At 44.0% G+C, this 16,726-nt stretch overlaps 1 protein-coding gene across 4 annotated transcripts in view; it reads left to right on the top strand.

Annotated features, from left to right (window-relative positions):
• LOC128686659 (GATA-binding factor 2) overlaps window positions 1–16,726 on the top strand; it is a 343,354-nt gene that overhangs the window by 312,663 nt on the left and 13,965 nt on the right. For all 4 annotated transcript variants that reach the window (XM_053773669.2, XM_053773668.2, XM_053773670.2 and 1 more), the window contains exons 3-5: window positions 7,901–8,626; window positions 12,755–12,900; window positions 16,368–16,493. In XM_053773669.2, the coding sequence (XP_053629644.2) occupies window positions 7,901–8,626; window positions 12,755–12,900; window positions 16,368–16,493 (998 nt within the window). The remainder of the gene's footprint in view (window positions 1–7,900; window positions 8,627–12,754; window positions 12,901–16,367; window positions 16,494–16,726) is intronic.

The raw sequence follows: 16,726 nt of genomic DNA, 5'->3' as shown, positions 1-16,726 counted from the left end.
ATCTCCATACCCGTGAAGTGAAAGGAAGGCTGCTCCTTCTTGCTGATTCCTTTTCTGAGCTGCAACAGTAACCACAGAATCAGTACCATGAGATATCTTTAGTGACGACAGAAACATACTTTAGAGATGTCATATTTGGCCACGTAATCATTCCTTAAACTGCCACCAGCAGTTACATATTCTCTAAACTGCCACCAGCGGTTACACATTCCCTAAACTGCCACCAGCGGTTACACATTCCCTAAACTGCCACCAGCGGTTACATATTATTCCTTAAACTGCCGCCAGTGATTACATAATCATTATCTAAACAGCTACTAGCGGTTACATATTACCTAAACTGCCGCCAGCGGCTACACAATCATTACCTAAACTGCCACAAGCGGTTACATGATCATTACCCAAACTGCCACCAGCGGTTACATAATCATTACCCAAACTGCCACCAGCGGTTACATAATCATTACCCAAACTGCCACCAGCGGTTTCATAATCATTACCTAAATTGGCACCAGCGGTTACATAATAATTACCTAAACTTACACCAGCGGTTACATAATAATTCTTCCAAGCTGCCACCAGTTACAATAGAATTAGTTCTCTGACTTACCACCAGTTGCTGACTGACTGGTTAATTGTGCATTTAAAGCCTATCAGCTACCAGTCACCTGTTCACCACCGTCAAGAATATTTTAATCACTATAACAGGGATTAAACTCCCGGTATATATACACTGTATATGCACTGCGTTTGTATATTCTTGCCACCAGTGATATTCATTCTACTGAGCTGCCACCAGTAATCTCAGATGAAGCATATTAAACAATTAGCATATCTTATCCTTCAGCGCTGTGTGATCCTTGTGGGCTTGTAATAATAATAATGCCACCAGTAATGACCGAATCAATCCCCTGAATTTGATTAGGCTTTAATTATTGCGCTTTTAACATCAATGATTCTTCTTTCTCTTTACGTCATGTCGATCACGTTTCCTACACTTTTGTATGAGTAAACAGTTCAGAGTTAAATAAATGTATATTGCTAATATTGTATATTTATCAGCCTTTTTAATGAGAATTAAGAGACAAAATGGAATGAATATAAAAATAAAATGCTAAGCAAATAAACTGGAGGAAAAGATGTTTACACACGATGTTGAAGAAGAGAAATGTAACTAAAAGATTTTTTTAACATTTTGCCGCCGAACCGGCTAGTTTAGTGTGCCACTCCATATCCATCCTGTAGCGCAGGAGCATATGAATGCAAAACAGGCTTGGGAACTAGGCTCGTAAAGGCTTGACAGGAGTACGTCTGGATTAATATCTACAACTTATCTTTTGCAAGCAAATTTGTTATGTTTGATTAATATATTTAATTATTTTATTTCCATAAATAAGATATTTAACGATAAGGCACCTTGATGTATCATGTAAGTTATTATACTTTTCATCTCAATATTTCTCAATAAATTGACAAGCAAGAACACAGAATTCAAGAAACTGACCATAAGACTGGCCACATACTTTACAATATATTAGATTTGATCATCTGTATCCATGCCAAACTGCTGGAAAACAATTTTTTTTAGCTACATAAATCAGTCTGTTTACATTGCAAGTTTCTCGGTACATATGCTTATCAAAGTTCATGTTAGGGTAAGTTAGAGATCAACTGCATCCCTATGACATTCATACTTATTTTACCTCTCTCTTATATTACTCGTAATGTGTAACACAAATGTACCCAAGTTATTCTGTACATTTTCCTTCATTTAGACGTAATTCAACGTGGGATAGAATCCAAAAGAATTGTTTATAAATTCTCTTTTCTCTGAGTTTTCAATGTTTATTCCTGGCTTCCCCGATTAACATGTTAGTCATAATGGGAGTCAAGTGTCTCCGGTGATGACACAGAATCAGTAATGATCACAGAGTCAAGTTCAACGTCATATGTTAACTTAAGTAACATTAAGTTGACAAAGAATTCAGTTTGCGGTGTACAAGCCCAGTTGTCAATTCTTATGCCTAACTTGACTTTGTTGCTGTAGCTGTTATCATGGAAGGTGGCAGCAAGAGCAGATGTCGTCCTGCGGGTCTTATTACGCAATGCTTGCACGTTTTCACACCCCGTTCAGATCTGCGTTCATTTACTTCTAGATATTTAGAAAGATTTATACTGACAATGTGCGATTCATTTCTTAACATTGCAATCGCAACTATATTGTTAATTTCAGTTAACGTATCACTGATCCTAGAACCACCAAACTCATTCCTCATGTAAGGAACATTTGTGGTTTTAGGATAGCCAAAAATAATTCTGAAGGCTTCATATTGCATTAGCTCCATGGTCCGGAGTTTTTTTTTTAACTAATATTTACATGGGTTCAGCATAATCGAAGATCTAATCTGTATTGACTGTATACATCATTATCACTATTCGTTCATTAGTATCATAGTTGGGTTTGTAGCCAACAGCAGCAGCTCTAAGAGTACTTAGCCTATTTTAATTGTTGTAAATTGGATTTAGTGAAGGATGCGTCTACACGAAAATATCTGTAAAATTTAACGCAGATGGTTTTCAGCTTGCCATCATATGGGTGAGACGTGTCGTTTGTTTGACATTATCTTTGTCTTAGATGAAGATATAATGAGGCCTAGTCAATTACAAATTACTTGAACTCCATAAAACATGGTGCTCATTTTCTTACACCTGACTGAAGGAATCATGATATCATCAACATAACTTACAGCTACATGTTGAAGTGAAACTGGTAGAGCAAATAGGAGAGCATCAATTAAGGCATTAAACTTCATGGGACTGAGAATCTCTCCCTCTGGTGTACCTAAGGAACATTTCTTTTAGTGTTGCTTCTGTAACCTTGGTAGAAAACCATTGATGGAAAACTTACTATCCAACTGAGTAGGTTACCATTAATATTCGTTTTGGCTGGTTCATTAAGGATAACAGTTCTGTTTGCGATATCAAATGCATATTTTAGATCAAGAAATGTGGTACAAATAATAGAAGAGTGTGCGTTGAGAAAGGTAGTAATACCGTTCTGTAGCAATTTTTTCCTTTCATAAAACCATATAGTATAGTCTGTTAAGAATCATTCTCTCCAGAGTAAACAAGAATGGTGACTGTTGACTGGGAATACTGATAATTAAGAAGGATCTACCTACTTACCTGGAGGGCGTTTCCGGGGGGAGGGGCGACGCCTCCGCGGCCCGGTCCATGACCAGGCCTCCCGGTGGATCAGGATCTCATCAGTCAGGCTAAACTAAGAACCAGGCTATGATATGAACATTCAGTTATCACTACCATTGCACATTATCACTCCAGTAGAAATAAATTGCGTTCGTAAATGTTTGTAATATCAGTTCTTGAAGAGGCAAATAAGAAAGCATGAATAGGCAACAAAAAATAGTTCAGAAGAATAAGACCACGATAAAACAAAAAACTACGACAACAAGAGGGTTAGAAAGCATCAAATAGTAAAACAAAGTCAGGAAAAATAACAGGATAGAGACAGGAACGACATTGTCACCTTGGGTCGTCCGCCTCCACACTCGGGTTTCTCTGGATTGTCATAAAATCAAATCATGTTGGCTGTAAGAATGTGTTGGCTGCGGCGGCTTCATTGTTGTCGTATTACGTTCTGAGTGCTTCTACAGTCTCAGCGGATTAGACCCGAAACGCGGGATTAGACCCTCTTTTGTTATACCTTTTTCTCGTCATCTCCACTTTGTTTACAGACTTGATTCTTTCTTTTTATCCCATGGAAGGTTTTTAATGATTATTTTTCTGTGGGAATATTTTTATTTCAAGTTGATAGCAGGTACTGTGAAAAAAAATATTTCAATGTGTGGGCTGTACAATGTATATCCGTTTTAAATTGTTCTGGAAGGCTCTTGAAACTCGAAACAGAAAATGAGTTCTGAGACGTCACTGGAGTGTTGGCGTGCCATAACTCCAACTTAGACCTATTAGCTCTGAAAGCCTCCACCGCAGTCATTGCCAAATACAGATGTTAACTGTCATTCCCCATTACCCTCCGCTCGGCTCCCCCTCGTCGAAAAAGTAAATGTGTCTGAGGGGAAAATGAATGTTTGGCGGATGTTTTGGGCCTTGTCGGTCAGTCTTGAAACTGGCTTCTTTTAGTGGCTGGGACCAGGACTTGTGGCTTTGCGGTCTCGCCCGTACCTGCTGCTGCTGTTGCGTAGGATTCCTCCAGCCAGTCATGCTGATTTTACTGTTTCTTCAGCTGCTGCTCTCAGTCCTACTCATTCTACTGTTGCTGCTAATGCTGCAAGGCTGCTGTTGCTCCTGCTCCAGAGTGAGACTCTAAAATAAAAAGTTTCATGACTGGGACTCCAAGAAACCTCTTTGAGACGCCATCAAGTCTCTAGAGTGGAACTCCAAGCCACCTCCTGAAGAGGACTCAACGAATCCTCCAGAGTGTGAGTAGGACTCAAGGAATCCTCCAGTGTGTGCTTTCAAGATGCCTCTTCAGTGGGACTCCAAGGAGCGTTCAGAAAGGGTCTTCAAGGAACCTCCACAGAGGCCTGGCGGAGAGCCACGGGGAAAGACTAATGCCCCAACAGGCCTCGGGGTCACGTGGGAGGCACCAATCACTTGTAAAAGCGCCCATCCGTAACTCCAGCGCCCCTATAATGACCTACCATCAGCGCCCACGCATTAGCACCCTCGTTTGGCCTCGCCCGGCACGTGAGGCCACGGGGGCAGCAAGGGAAAGATAGGTTACCAGACGCGTTCTCTCTTTCTCTCCCTCCCTCCCCTTCCCCTCCACCTCCCTCCCTCCTTCCCTCCACCCCTCCCTCCTTCCCTCCACCCCTCCCGCTCTCTCCCCCGTTCCATAGTATATCCTGATAGTTCTTGGTGTTCTTTCACTGTTGTTCGGGGACTGACTCCCAACAGGTAAAGGTATTCTGGACGAGCAGTGTTTTGCCTTTATTACTCAGACAGGATGGGACTTACACAGATGACAACAAGAAAATGAGTGAAATATTGAAATCCCAGTACGACTCTGTGTTTAGTGAACCACTAATCGGTCTGAGGATCGACGACCCAAATGATTTCTTCATGAATGAGCCTCAAAACTCCATAAATGTATGCCAGATTTCCGACATTACCCTAACTCCGATAGATTTCGAAAAAGCCATTGACAACATGCCTATGCACTCAGCCCCGGGCCCAGACTCGTGGAACTCTGTTTTCATTAAGAACTGCAAGAAACCCCTCTCGCGTGCCCTAAGTACACTATGGAGGAGGAGCTTGGACATGGGTGAAATTCCACAGTCACTTAAAACAACGGATATAGCCCCACTCCATAAAGGTGACAGCAAAGCATTAGCTAAGAACTATAGACCAATAGCTCTGACGTCCCACATCATAAAAATCTTTGAAAGAGTGCTAAGAAGCAGGATTGCAAATCACCTGGATTCCCAAAATCTGCACAATCCAGGGCAACATGGGTTCAGGGCAGGTCGCTCCTGCCTCTCACAACTACTGGATCACTATGACATGGCCTTGGATGCACTGGAAGAAAAACAGAATGCAGATGTAATTAATATACACAGACTTTGCAAAAGCATTTGACAAAGGCGATCATGGCGTAATAGCCCATAAAATACGTGCTAAAGGAATAACTGGGAAAGTGGGGAGATGGATCTTCAACTTCCTAACAAATCGAACACAAAGTGTAGTGGTCAACAGAGTTAAATCGGAGGCTGCCATAGTGAAGAGCTCTGTTCCACAAGGCACAGTACTCGCCCCCATCTTATTCCTTATCCTCATATCAGACATAGATAGAGATATACACCACAGAACCGTATCATCCTTTGCGGATGATACTAGGATCTGCATGAGGCTGTCATCTGCTGAGGACGCGGTTAACCTCCAAGAAGATATAAACAAAGTTTTCCAGTGGGCAACGGTAAACAATATGATGTTCAATGAGGACAAATTCCAACTACTCCGTTGTGGAAAACTGGAGGAGATAATAACTAGAACAGAGTATACTACTGACTCCGGCCATACAATAGAGCGGAAAAATAATGTAAAGGACCTGGAAGTAGTAATGTCTGAGGATCTCACTTTCAAGGATCACAACAGTGCCACGATCGCACGTGCAAAGAAAATAATAGGATGGATAATGAGAACTTTCAAAACGAGAGATGCCAAGCCAATGATGATCCTTTTCAAATCACTTGTTCTCTCTAGGCTAGAATACTGCTGTACATTAACATCTCCATTCAAAGCAGGTGAAATCGCAGATCTAGAGAGTGTACAGAGATCCTTTACTGCACGTATAAGTTCTGTCAAGCACCTTAACTACTGGGAACGCTTGGAAGCACTTGACTTGTACTCGTTGGAACGCAGGAGGGAGAGATATATCATAATCTACACTTGGAAAATCTTGGAAGGAATGGTCCCAAATCTGCACACAGAAATCACTCCCTACGAAAGTAAAAGACTGGGCAGGCATGCAAAATGCCCCCAATAAAAAGTAGGGGCGCCATTGGTACACTAAGGGAAAACACCATAAGTGTCCGGGGCCCAAAACTGTTCAACAGCCTCCCATCAAGCATTAGGGGAATTGCCAATAAATCCCTGGCTGCCTTCAAGAGAGAGCTGGACAGATACCTAAAGTCAGTGCCGGATCAGCCGGGCTGTGGCTCGTACGTTGGACTGCGTGCGGCCAGCAGTAACAGCCTCGTTGATCAGACCCCTGATGCATCGGGAGGCCTGGTCATGGACCGGGCCGCGGGGGCGTTGATCCCCGGAATAACCTCCAGGCAACCTCCAGGTAACAACACACACACACACACACACACACACACACACACACACACACACACAGGGATGTTAGGAAATATTTCTTCATTCACATAGTTGTCAGGAAGTGGAATAGTCTGGGAAGTGATGTAGTGGAGGCAGAACCCATACATAGCTTTAAGAAGAGGTATGATTAAGCTCATGGAGCAGGAAGAATGACCTAATAGCAACGAGTGAAGAGGCAGGGCCAGGAGCTGTGAATCGACCTCTGCAACCACAACTAGGTGAGTACACAAACAAAAGCACAACTTCCTTCCATTCCTGCCTCGCTCAGTTTACTCAACAACCGCCCACCCAAACGCTCACCTACTCCAGGAAAACAATAGCATCGATTACAAGGAAACTTTGGAATGGGGCCCCTCCATCAAAGAGGAAAAAACACCCATCCCATCCCTTCCCTCCCCCTCCACACACCCACACCCAAGACCCCATCACCATCCAACTAACCACGTGCTACCAAACAATAGCAAACAATGGAACCTACTAACCAGCCATCCATCTGCTTGGCCCTCACACGCTCACACTTCACACCACTGCCACTCAACCCGTCAATTGACTGTCAAACTCCATTCTTTTTCGATACTGCTGAGGAGAGTGGGAGAAAGGACACACTTGGGGTGGGAGACCGCTGGTGTTGCTGGTGTAATATCTGGAGGCCTTCACCACTGTTTGCCTGTGGGGAAGGGATGAGGATTAACATATTTTTTTATATAGAAAAATTTGTTTTCGGTCACCCTGTTACCATCGGGTCGAGAGGGCGGGATGTATGATTCTATTGTCTGGGTGATGTTCGTGACAGTAGCTATGTTGACTTACAAACATGTTTTTGTTATGTTTTGTCGTGAAAGTGTGTGGGACACGCCGATATTGATGTAATATCAGTTTTTTTTCGTTGTTGTTGTTTTTTTGTTGTTGTTGTTGATATCGTCAAGAAAGCATTTGTTTTATTTTGGCAGAGAATATGTAAGCTGTTTTTTTTTATTATTATTCAATTAAATTTTGTTGTTTATTAATGTGTGTTGTTACTTGTGTCTCCCTGCAGGTCGGTTCGCCCAGGGCGGGATGTACCGTGCTCACCCTCACTTCCCCAACCCCCTGCACTCCTGGCTGGGCACTGACAAGATGGCTGCCGCCTCCCCCACTGCTTACAACACCCCCGCTTCCTCCTGGCACACGCCCTTCGCTAAGACCTACCAGCCCACGCCCACACCCGCCCACCAGACCCATCAGCCCGCCCAGGGGTATGCCGCCTACGGGTACCCACCTACACCGCCAGAAGAAGCCCCAACAGCACCCAACAGCCAGCAGCCACCACCGCCCCAGCAGCAGCAGCAGCAACAGCCACAGGATCACCCTATGAGCAGCAGCCCCATGCCACAGCAGCAAGCACAGCAACAGCAACAGCAAGACACAGCAGCTGCACGCATGACCCCAGACCGTATCACAGCTTCACCAGGAGGAGGAGTCCTGGAAATCAAGCCTGACTCTTCCTACACCCCCGTCTTCAGTTCCTCCTTCGCCTCGAAGCCCACCCTTTCCCTCTCTCCGGCCCATTCCCTCTCTCCTGCCCACTCCTCCGCCCACCCCACGGGTTACACGGGCTACCCTGCCCACTCCTCAATGGACTTCGCTGCGCATACCGGGTACTCAGGATTCTATCCTTCGTCAGGAGTGAGCTCCATGTTCAGCAAGCCTTTCTCCAGCATACCGTCCACAGCCATCTCTCCTTCACACGACAAGTCCAAGAACTCTAAGAGATCCAGCACAGGTGAGACCCCTCTAGATTTAGATTTTGATTTAGATATAGATTTTGCCCCCGATGCGGCTAGTTTAATGTGTCCCTCATATTCATTCTGTGGAGGGAAGCGTAAGAGAATATGGATACAAAAGACTTAGGAATTAGGCCCCTAAAGAGTTAATATGAGTATATCTGGATTTATATCTACAGTTGCATTATCTGTTTCAAGTTAATTTATGATATTTGCCTAATGTGTCTGATATCTCATTCAGCATGCAAACCTGATTACCTCATCCTAATCCCCTTCCACGACTTGCACCTAGAGAAATCCAGGTGTATTATGACCCTTAGGCATTTAGCGCACTGTGAATATAATTTTATAATTTTGAAACAGTTATGCTCTTAACTAATCGTAAATTCACGCTTCTGCTCTCTAACGTCAGCACCCCTGACTGTGAAATTAGTTCCACGATTTCAACACTCATGTTGATTATCTGAACTTTATCTCCGCTGTTCTTCCTTCAGTTTGGCAACCCTTCCAATATACGTTCACTTAATTAGACTCGCATCTCCAACACTTGATTAAATCCTCATTAGTAACCTAACTTCCACCTCCAGCATTCCATTGGTTAATTCGTCCTGCCTCTTCCCAGTACCACTCTCTGTCTCGTGTCTTCCAGTCAGAGCATCACTATACATTTATTTCTTCAATCCAGCAAGATTCTCTCTCTCTTACACACACACACACACACACACACACACACACACACACACACACACACACACACACACACACACACACACACACACACAAATATACTACCTGCATCCTCCCATTTTGCTTCCTTACCTATTCTTTCTTACCCATCTACCTATCTCTCACAGTCCTCCTTTCCTTCTCTCTTCCTCTTCCTATAAGAAATGCTTTATATATATATATATGTGTGTGTGTGTGTGTGTGTGTGTGTGTGTGTGTGTGTGTGTGTGTGTGTGTGTGTGTGTGTGTGTGTGTGTGTGTGTGTCGAGTGCGTCTTTGTATAATATAGTAAGGAAAAAGGCATTCCTCACCTTTCCATCTAGCTCCCTCATCCTGCCTTACTTCCCTTCCACGATTTCACCTTTCTCTCCCTTTCTCCCTCACTCTCTTTCTCCATCTCAGCCAAAATCATCGTCAACTACCAGAAACAACAATACTTTCACATCCTCAAGACACTTCTCTGAACTCCGCCTCTGTTGTTTAAACTTGGCACCTCACAGACACTTCCGCGGTTCACCAGTGCAACCCAACTCTACCAGCCACCATCCCCTGCAACCCAACTCTACCAGCCACCATCCCCTGCAACCCAACTCTACCAGCCACCACCCCCTGCAACCCAACTCTACCAGCCACCACCCCCTGCAACCCAACTCTACCAGCCACCACCCCCTGCAACCCAACTCTACCAGCCACCACCCCCTGCAACCCAACTCTACCAGCCACCTCCCCCTGCAACCCAACTCTACCAACCACCACCCCTGCAACCCATCTCTACCAGCCATCACCCCCTGCAATCCATCTCTACCAGCCACCACCCCTGCAACCCATCTCTACCAGTCACCACCTCTGCAACCCATCTCTACCAGCCACCACCCCTGCAACCCAACTCTACCAACCACCACCCCTGCAACCCAACTCTACCAACCACCACCCCTGCAACCCAACTCTACCAACCACCACCCCTGCAACCCAACTCTACCAACCACCACCCCTGCAACCCAACTCTACCAACCACCACCCCTGCAACCCAGCTTTACCAACCACCACCCCTGCAACCCATTTCTTCCAACCACCACCCCTGCAACCCAATTATATCAGTCACCACCCCTGCCACCCAACTCTTCCAACCACTACTCCTGCCAACCCTAAACCCCTACCAACTACCACTCCTATAATCCAACACCCCTACCAGTTACCATACCTGTCCCATACTATTATCAGTCACACACCCAGACAACCACCACTAGCCTAAACATCCCTACCAAACAACATCCCTACCAACCCATCACCCCTACCATCCCCTAACCCCAACCAACCCCTCTCCTCAACCCACCCCTCACTTCTACCATCCCCTGCCAGTCCACGCCCCTTCCCCTGTCAAATGCAATAAAAATATTCACAAATTATTATGAACTAATGTGTAAAACCAAGAAATTTATTATTATTATTATTATTATTATTATTATTATTATTATTATAGGAGAAATACTTTCAGAAATTAAAGCAATAATTTAAATACAAATATGGTATGAATTTATATTCCTTACAATTATTTTCGTAAGTATTTTTTTGTTTAAATTTTTAATAATAGCGCAGCTTCCCCATGAATGAAATATATCTCCCGGTCTCCCATCCTTGAAGTCTTTTGCCCATTCCCCAGAATTCCCCATCTCCCGATTTCCCAAATCCTGCAGTCTTCGCATTCCTGTAGTTACCAATCCATCAGTCTCCCTATTCCCAATATATGACCAGTTCTTACCCCCTCCTCCCCCCCCCCCCTCCACAGAAGGACAGCTGTTCGCACCGTAGCAGGACAATTGGTTCCGCCTCTCTTCCCTCAATTAACCGCAACACACACCTGATTATCCTCAATTACCACCTTGGTCCTCCTTCATTAATAACACCTTGATAACTCTAATTGAATATGTGGGCAAATTGTCCCGTTTGCTCGCACTCTTCCCTGCCGTCCTCTCTCTCTCTCTCTCTCTCTCTCTCTCTCTCTCTCTCTCTCTCTCTCTCTCCCCTCCACTCCCCCTTCTATCCCTCCTCGCTTCCTTCTCTCCGGGTTGCCGCGTGCCTCCTGGTGAGGGCAGTAGATTCACAATTGCAAGGTCCCGGGTTCGATTTCCTGGCAAAGATAAACGTATGTGCTAGTTTCCTTACACTCCCTGATAACACCGTGCACTTTGTAGTTAAAAAAAATAGGTACCTGCTAATTCGGCGACTGTGGTGAGTCGCATCCTGGACAAAATGTGTTTAAAAATTCCAGTACCTGTTATAAGATCATATTTTGAGTGAATAAACACTCCACTTCTGTGTAAGACAACTCCAGTACCTGCTGGAATGTCCTATCCTGAAGTGCCTGTTGAAAGTCTTATCCTGTCTTACTTGTTGGAATGTCTTATCCTGTCGTACCTGCTGGAATGTCTTATCCTGTCGTACTTGCTGGAATGTCTGATCCTGTCGTACCTGCTGGAATGTCTTATTCTGTCGTACCTGCTGGAATGTCTTATCCTGTCGTACCTGCTGGAAGAATTAAAAGTCGGGTAAAAAGTATACTTGTACATAATGTTGAAAATTTAACAAAGAATTCTTATCCCTTTCCTAGTCATTGCACATTCCTTCTGTATCCCTTCCTCTCCTATCCCTTCCCTTCTTGCCTCCCCTATCCCTGGCCGTCGCCGAGGCCACAGCTAGCCCGTGGGCTCACTAGCACGAATCTCGCGCGCGCCCGTCGGCTATTCCATAGGGTCTTCTCATCACTGTGCTCAATAATTCAAATAAATTTCCCATTCGTCTGTATCGCCATTTTAAAGAGCGTAGAGGCGGTAACTGCCAGCTTGGTGTTGAGCCAAGTAATGATATCGAATCAGTTCTGGAAAACACCGAGAGAGCGTCGACTTTTAAGCACTTCAGAAGTGCTCAATTTGAAGTTACCTCTGACTGAGCCAACTCTCAGGAGACTTTTGGAAGAGTCAGTTCAACATAGTCCAGTGTGTTAGGCTGATAATTAAAGACGTTAGGTTAGATTATGCTAAGTAAGGTTAGGTTAGGCTAGGCTAGGTTACATTATGTTAGGTTAAGTTAGGTTAGGTTACATTACGTTACGCTAGGTTTTTTCATTGTCTAATGTTATGTGTTTACTTGTTTTGTTTCTTTCAATTTTTAATAAATTATTATTACTTGTATAATGATATAATGTTATAATTTGTGTTTACGAGTTTTGTTTTATAGTTTTATATTACGTTTTAATATGGATATATTTTCAATATTTGATGTTAAAATGTGTGTTTATTCAACGAATGTTGTTTAATAGACTATTATTATTATTATTATTATTTATTGAACAATTGTGGAACATGACATTTAACTGATCGTGCCGCATGCGGTGTTCCCGGCAGAGGGCCGCGAGTGCGTCAACTGCGGCGCTACGTCGACGCCGCTGTGGCGACGCGACGGTAATGGTCACTACTTGTGCAACGCCTGCGGCCTTTACTACAAGATGAACGGCCAGAACCGACCACTCATCAAGCCCAAGCAACGCACGGTACGTTCCTCACACAACACCAGAAGTTCATTGGTTTACAGTGAGCTACTGGTGTACCTCACCAGGGGACTGGTGTGGCTCACCAGGGAACTGGTGTGACTCACCAGGGAACTGGTGTGGCTCACCAGGGAACTGGTGTGGCTCATCAAGGAACTGGTGTGGCTCACCAGGGAACTGGTGTAACTCACCAGGGAACTGGTGTGGCTCACCAGGGAACTGGTGTGGCTCACCAGGGAACTGGTGTGGCTCATCAAGGAACTGGTGTGGCTCACCAGGGAACTGGTGTAACTCACCAGGGAACTGGTGTGGCTCACCAGGGAACTGGTGTGGCTCACCAGGGAACTGGTGTGGCTCACCAGGGAACTGGTGTGGCTCACCAAGGGACCCAGATCCTGATCTCTCTCTCTAAACGAGACCTGTCATATTATTAATGGTACAAAACATCGACAGGAAGATGAATATGACGTATGAGCAACACTTGGCTATCTTTATTGCCGACACGTTTCGCCTGCACTGTAGGCTTCTTCAGTCGAATACAGAGGTGATTTTATTACTATAGACAGAGGAAGAAGTGGAGAGATAATTTTTGAAATGTTCAGTCCCACAGCCTTAATAAGTGTTCAATATCTTGTTCAAAGTTACACTGGTAATGAACTTACATGTTCATGATCTGGTTACTCGTTGTCTGTTCTGTCTTCGTACGTAAATATTGTCTCTGTTCATCCAGCAGTAAATATCTGCCAGAGTGTTGGACAAAGACACAAACGCAGCATAATGTGATCCTATGTTGACAACGTTTCTCTCACACAATGGGCTTAATCAAGTCCTACCTGTCACCTGACTTCATGTCACTAAGTTCCCTGTAAACGTGCGCATAATGTCTTCCTGGTGAAACTCATTGTTTGGGCGAAACTTTGTCAATAAAGCAACACATTGTACTAAATTTATGCTTTTATTAATCGTGTCGGTATTTTATGCCATTATACCATCTTGTCGGTATTGTATACCATTCATGTACACCATTGCACCTAAGTGTTACTAAATTACTGTGAGTCCTATCCTAAGACGAGCACTGTTGTAGGCCTATAGGCCTATGCTGTGTCATTAAGACACACTATAATTTTTATGGTATTTTTTAGTGACAAGATTTTTTTTTACACAAGGTTTTACAAGGTTAGGTTTAGGAGTTCCTAACTTTATTTACAAGCTAAGAGATGTTACCTACATCAGCTCATCTGAAAGCATTTTATATTGATAAGAGATATACAGATAAGTAACAGATTAGAGTTGCCCAACAGGGACTCTGTTATATCTCACTTCAATGTTACATAAATGGTTTTCCAAACCATAAATGGTTTTTCAAACCATTTATGTAACATTTCACTTAAAAACTGACAGAGTCCCCGGTGGGCGAAACGTCTTTTTAATAAAATGCCATAAAGCGCATTTTATTTTAAATACTTGACTGTACATAATGAAGGTTGACATACAGGTCCACGCTAGGCAGGTCCAACACACACCCACCAACCACACCCAGTAATCTACCTGTCCAATCTATTTTTAATACCATTAACAAAAAGCCTTGAAGTGAGCTAAAAGCAAGACAGCTCTTAGCCTACACAATTTTTTATATATAGAAAAAAGTGTGCCTAATCTGGCCCAGCCGTGTGCTGGCCACACAATCATTTGCTATCCTCGGCGAATCACGGCCCACCTTCCCTATCGTGCCATCAGCGCCCACTACCATTGATTATCCTCGGGGCGGTCAGGAGGAGGGGGGCGGCGCGCCCACTGCACGTCTTCAATCCTCCATATTTTCGCTGGTTGCCTAGAAATAATTTAGTCAGTTTTAATAGGAGTTCCTTCGAGGTTGATGCCTTGATGATGGTAAAGGGCTCTTGATTTAATGAATTGGAGGTACCCTTCCTTTTCTTAGATCAAATCTTATTGCATTCCATTCCCCAGGCTCTAAGTGCTTAACACTTCCCTTGAATATAATAATAATAATAATAATAATAATAATAATAATAATAATAATGATATAAGCTAACCGTAGTCACCTTCAGCTTATCCAGTCCTTACACAAAAGCGATTTGTGATTTGCCTGTGACCTATTCCTGGAGTTTTCCTATTCCTCTCTCTCTCTCTCTCTCTCTCTCTCTCTCTCTCTCTCTCTCTCTCTCTCTCTCTCTCTCTCTCTCTCTCTCTCTCTCTCGTTACCACCACTGTGATTTTTGCATCATGCTTATATAACGCTCAGTAATTCCTTGCGAAAGTAGCGCAGAATTATTTATCGATTCTCTTTAAAATTTGCAATGCACGCCACCATGAAAAGTGTAAAAAAAAAAAAAGGCGGGATGGGGGTCGATCACTGGGAAGGGGATGAGGGTCGATCACTGGGAAGGGGATGAGGGTCGATCACTTGGGAGTGGGAGGGGATGGGGGTCGAACTTTGGGGTGGGGAGAGGATGGGGGTCGATCACTGGGGAGGGGGAGGAGATGGGGGTCGATCACTGGGGAGGGGGAGGAGATGGGGGTCGATCACTGGGGAGGGGGAGGAGATGGGGGTCGATCACTGGGGAGGGGGATGTTACTCGCGGTCGACCGCTGGGTGAATCCTAGCAATCATGGTGTCGATCTTGTCCCCTTCTTAAGACTTCCCTTATAATGGCTCCTTTATGAACTCTTACATCAGTTTAGCGCTGGGGTCTAATAACATTAGCGGGAAATGCTTCTGTCAGCTCCATAAACCTGGCCATTTCAATGTCACCGTGAAATGAGTAGAGGGTAATTTTTTTTTCAGAATTTTATCAGCCTTGTTGGATAACAGGTATGGTAGTAAGTGCAAAAAAAAAAAAAAAGGACTTGTCGATTTTTTGGACCATTTGTCTGCAAACCCCAAAAAAAGTAAGCTTGAGAGAAAGAAGTGTGTAGAGCTTTATCAAGGTCTGGGTACAGCTTGATAAAGCATTAAATTGGGAAGAGCTTTTTTTTAATAAGTGGTTAGCACTTTACCAAGCACTTTCTACCATACCAGTTAAATTTTTCCTAGTGTAATGCTTCATCAAGCTCTACCCAGACCTTGATAAAGCTCTAACTGCTTCTCTCTGTCAAGCTTATTTTTTTTTCCGGAGTTGTAGACAAGTGGTTCAGAAAACCGACAAGTTGATGAACTGGGACATATGTGTCACACTTGGGTATCTTTACCATTGCAACGTTTCGCCCACCAGTGACTTCCTCTGTCCAAAATTCTGTATCGAACTGAGGAAGCCGTAAACCGTATAGCAGTATGTTAAGTATGTCGATACTTATTAAGGAGTATGTTAATAAGGTACAGTATACAGTTCATGACACTTTATTGAGATGTTTCGCTCGCCAGACACTGCATCAATTTCCACTAGAATTGATGAAGTCGCTTCGTGAGTGAATACTTCTAACGTCCTTGACTATTTTATTTATCCCCGCAGTCCGCCAATCGTCGTGAAGGAACGTCTTGCGTCAACTGCAAGACGCAGACGACGACGCTGTGGCGACGCAACCAGAACGGCGAGTCAGTGTGCAACGCCTGCGGTCTCTACTACAAGCTACACAACGTGAGTCTCTCTCTCTCTCTCTCTCTCTCTCTCTCTCTCTCTCTCTCTCTCTCTCTCTCTCTCTCTCTCTCTCTCTCTCTCTCTCTCTCTCTCTCTCTCTCTCTGCCAGCATCTGTAAGCCTTGTAATTCTCTCCGTAAAAACTTGTCGTCAGAGTTGAGTTCAATTATGGGAGATAATTTTCACTGAGCTTATCTTCCTGTCTGCCTACCTACCTTTCCAGCGAACTACATG

Source organism: Cherax quadricarinatus, chromosome 12 (genome assembly GCF_038502225.1).
Source record: "Cherax quadricarinatus isolate ZL_2023a chromosome 12, ASM3850222v1, whole genome shotgun sequence".
NCBI lineage: Eukaryota > Metazoa > Arthropoda > Malacostraca > Decapoda > Parastacidae > Cherax > Cherax quadricarinatus.
Note: the sequence above shows the minus strand (reverse complement) of the source record. Positions and strands in the feature narration are given on the sequence as shown.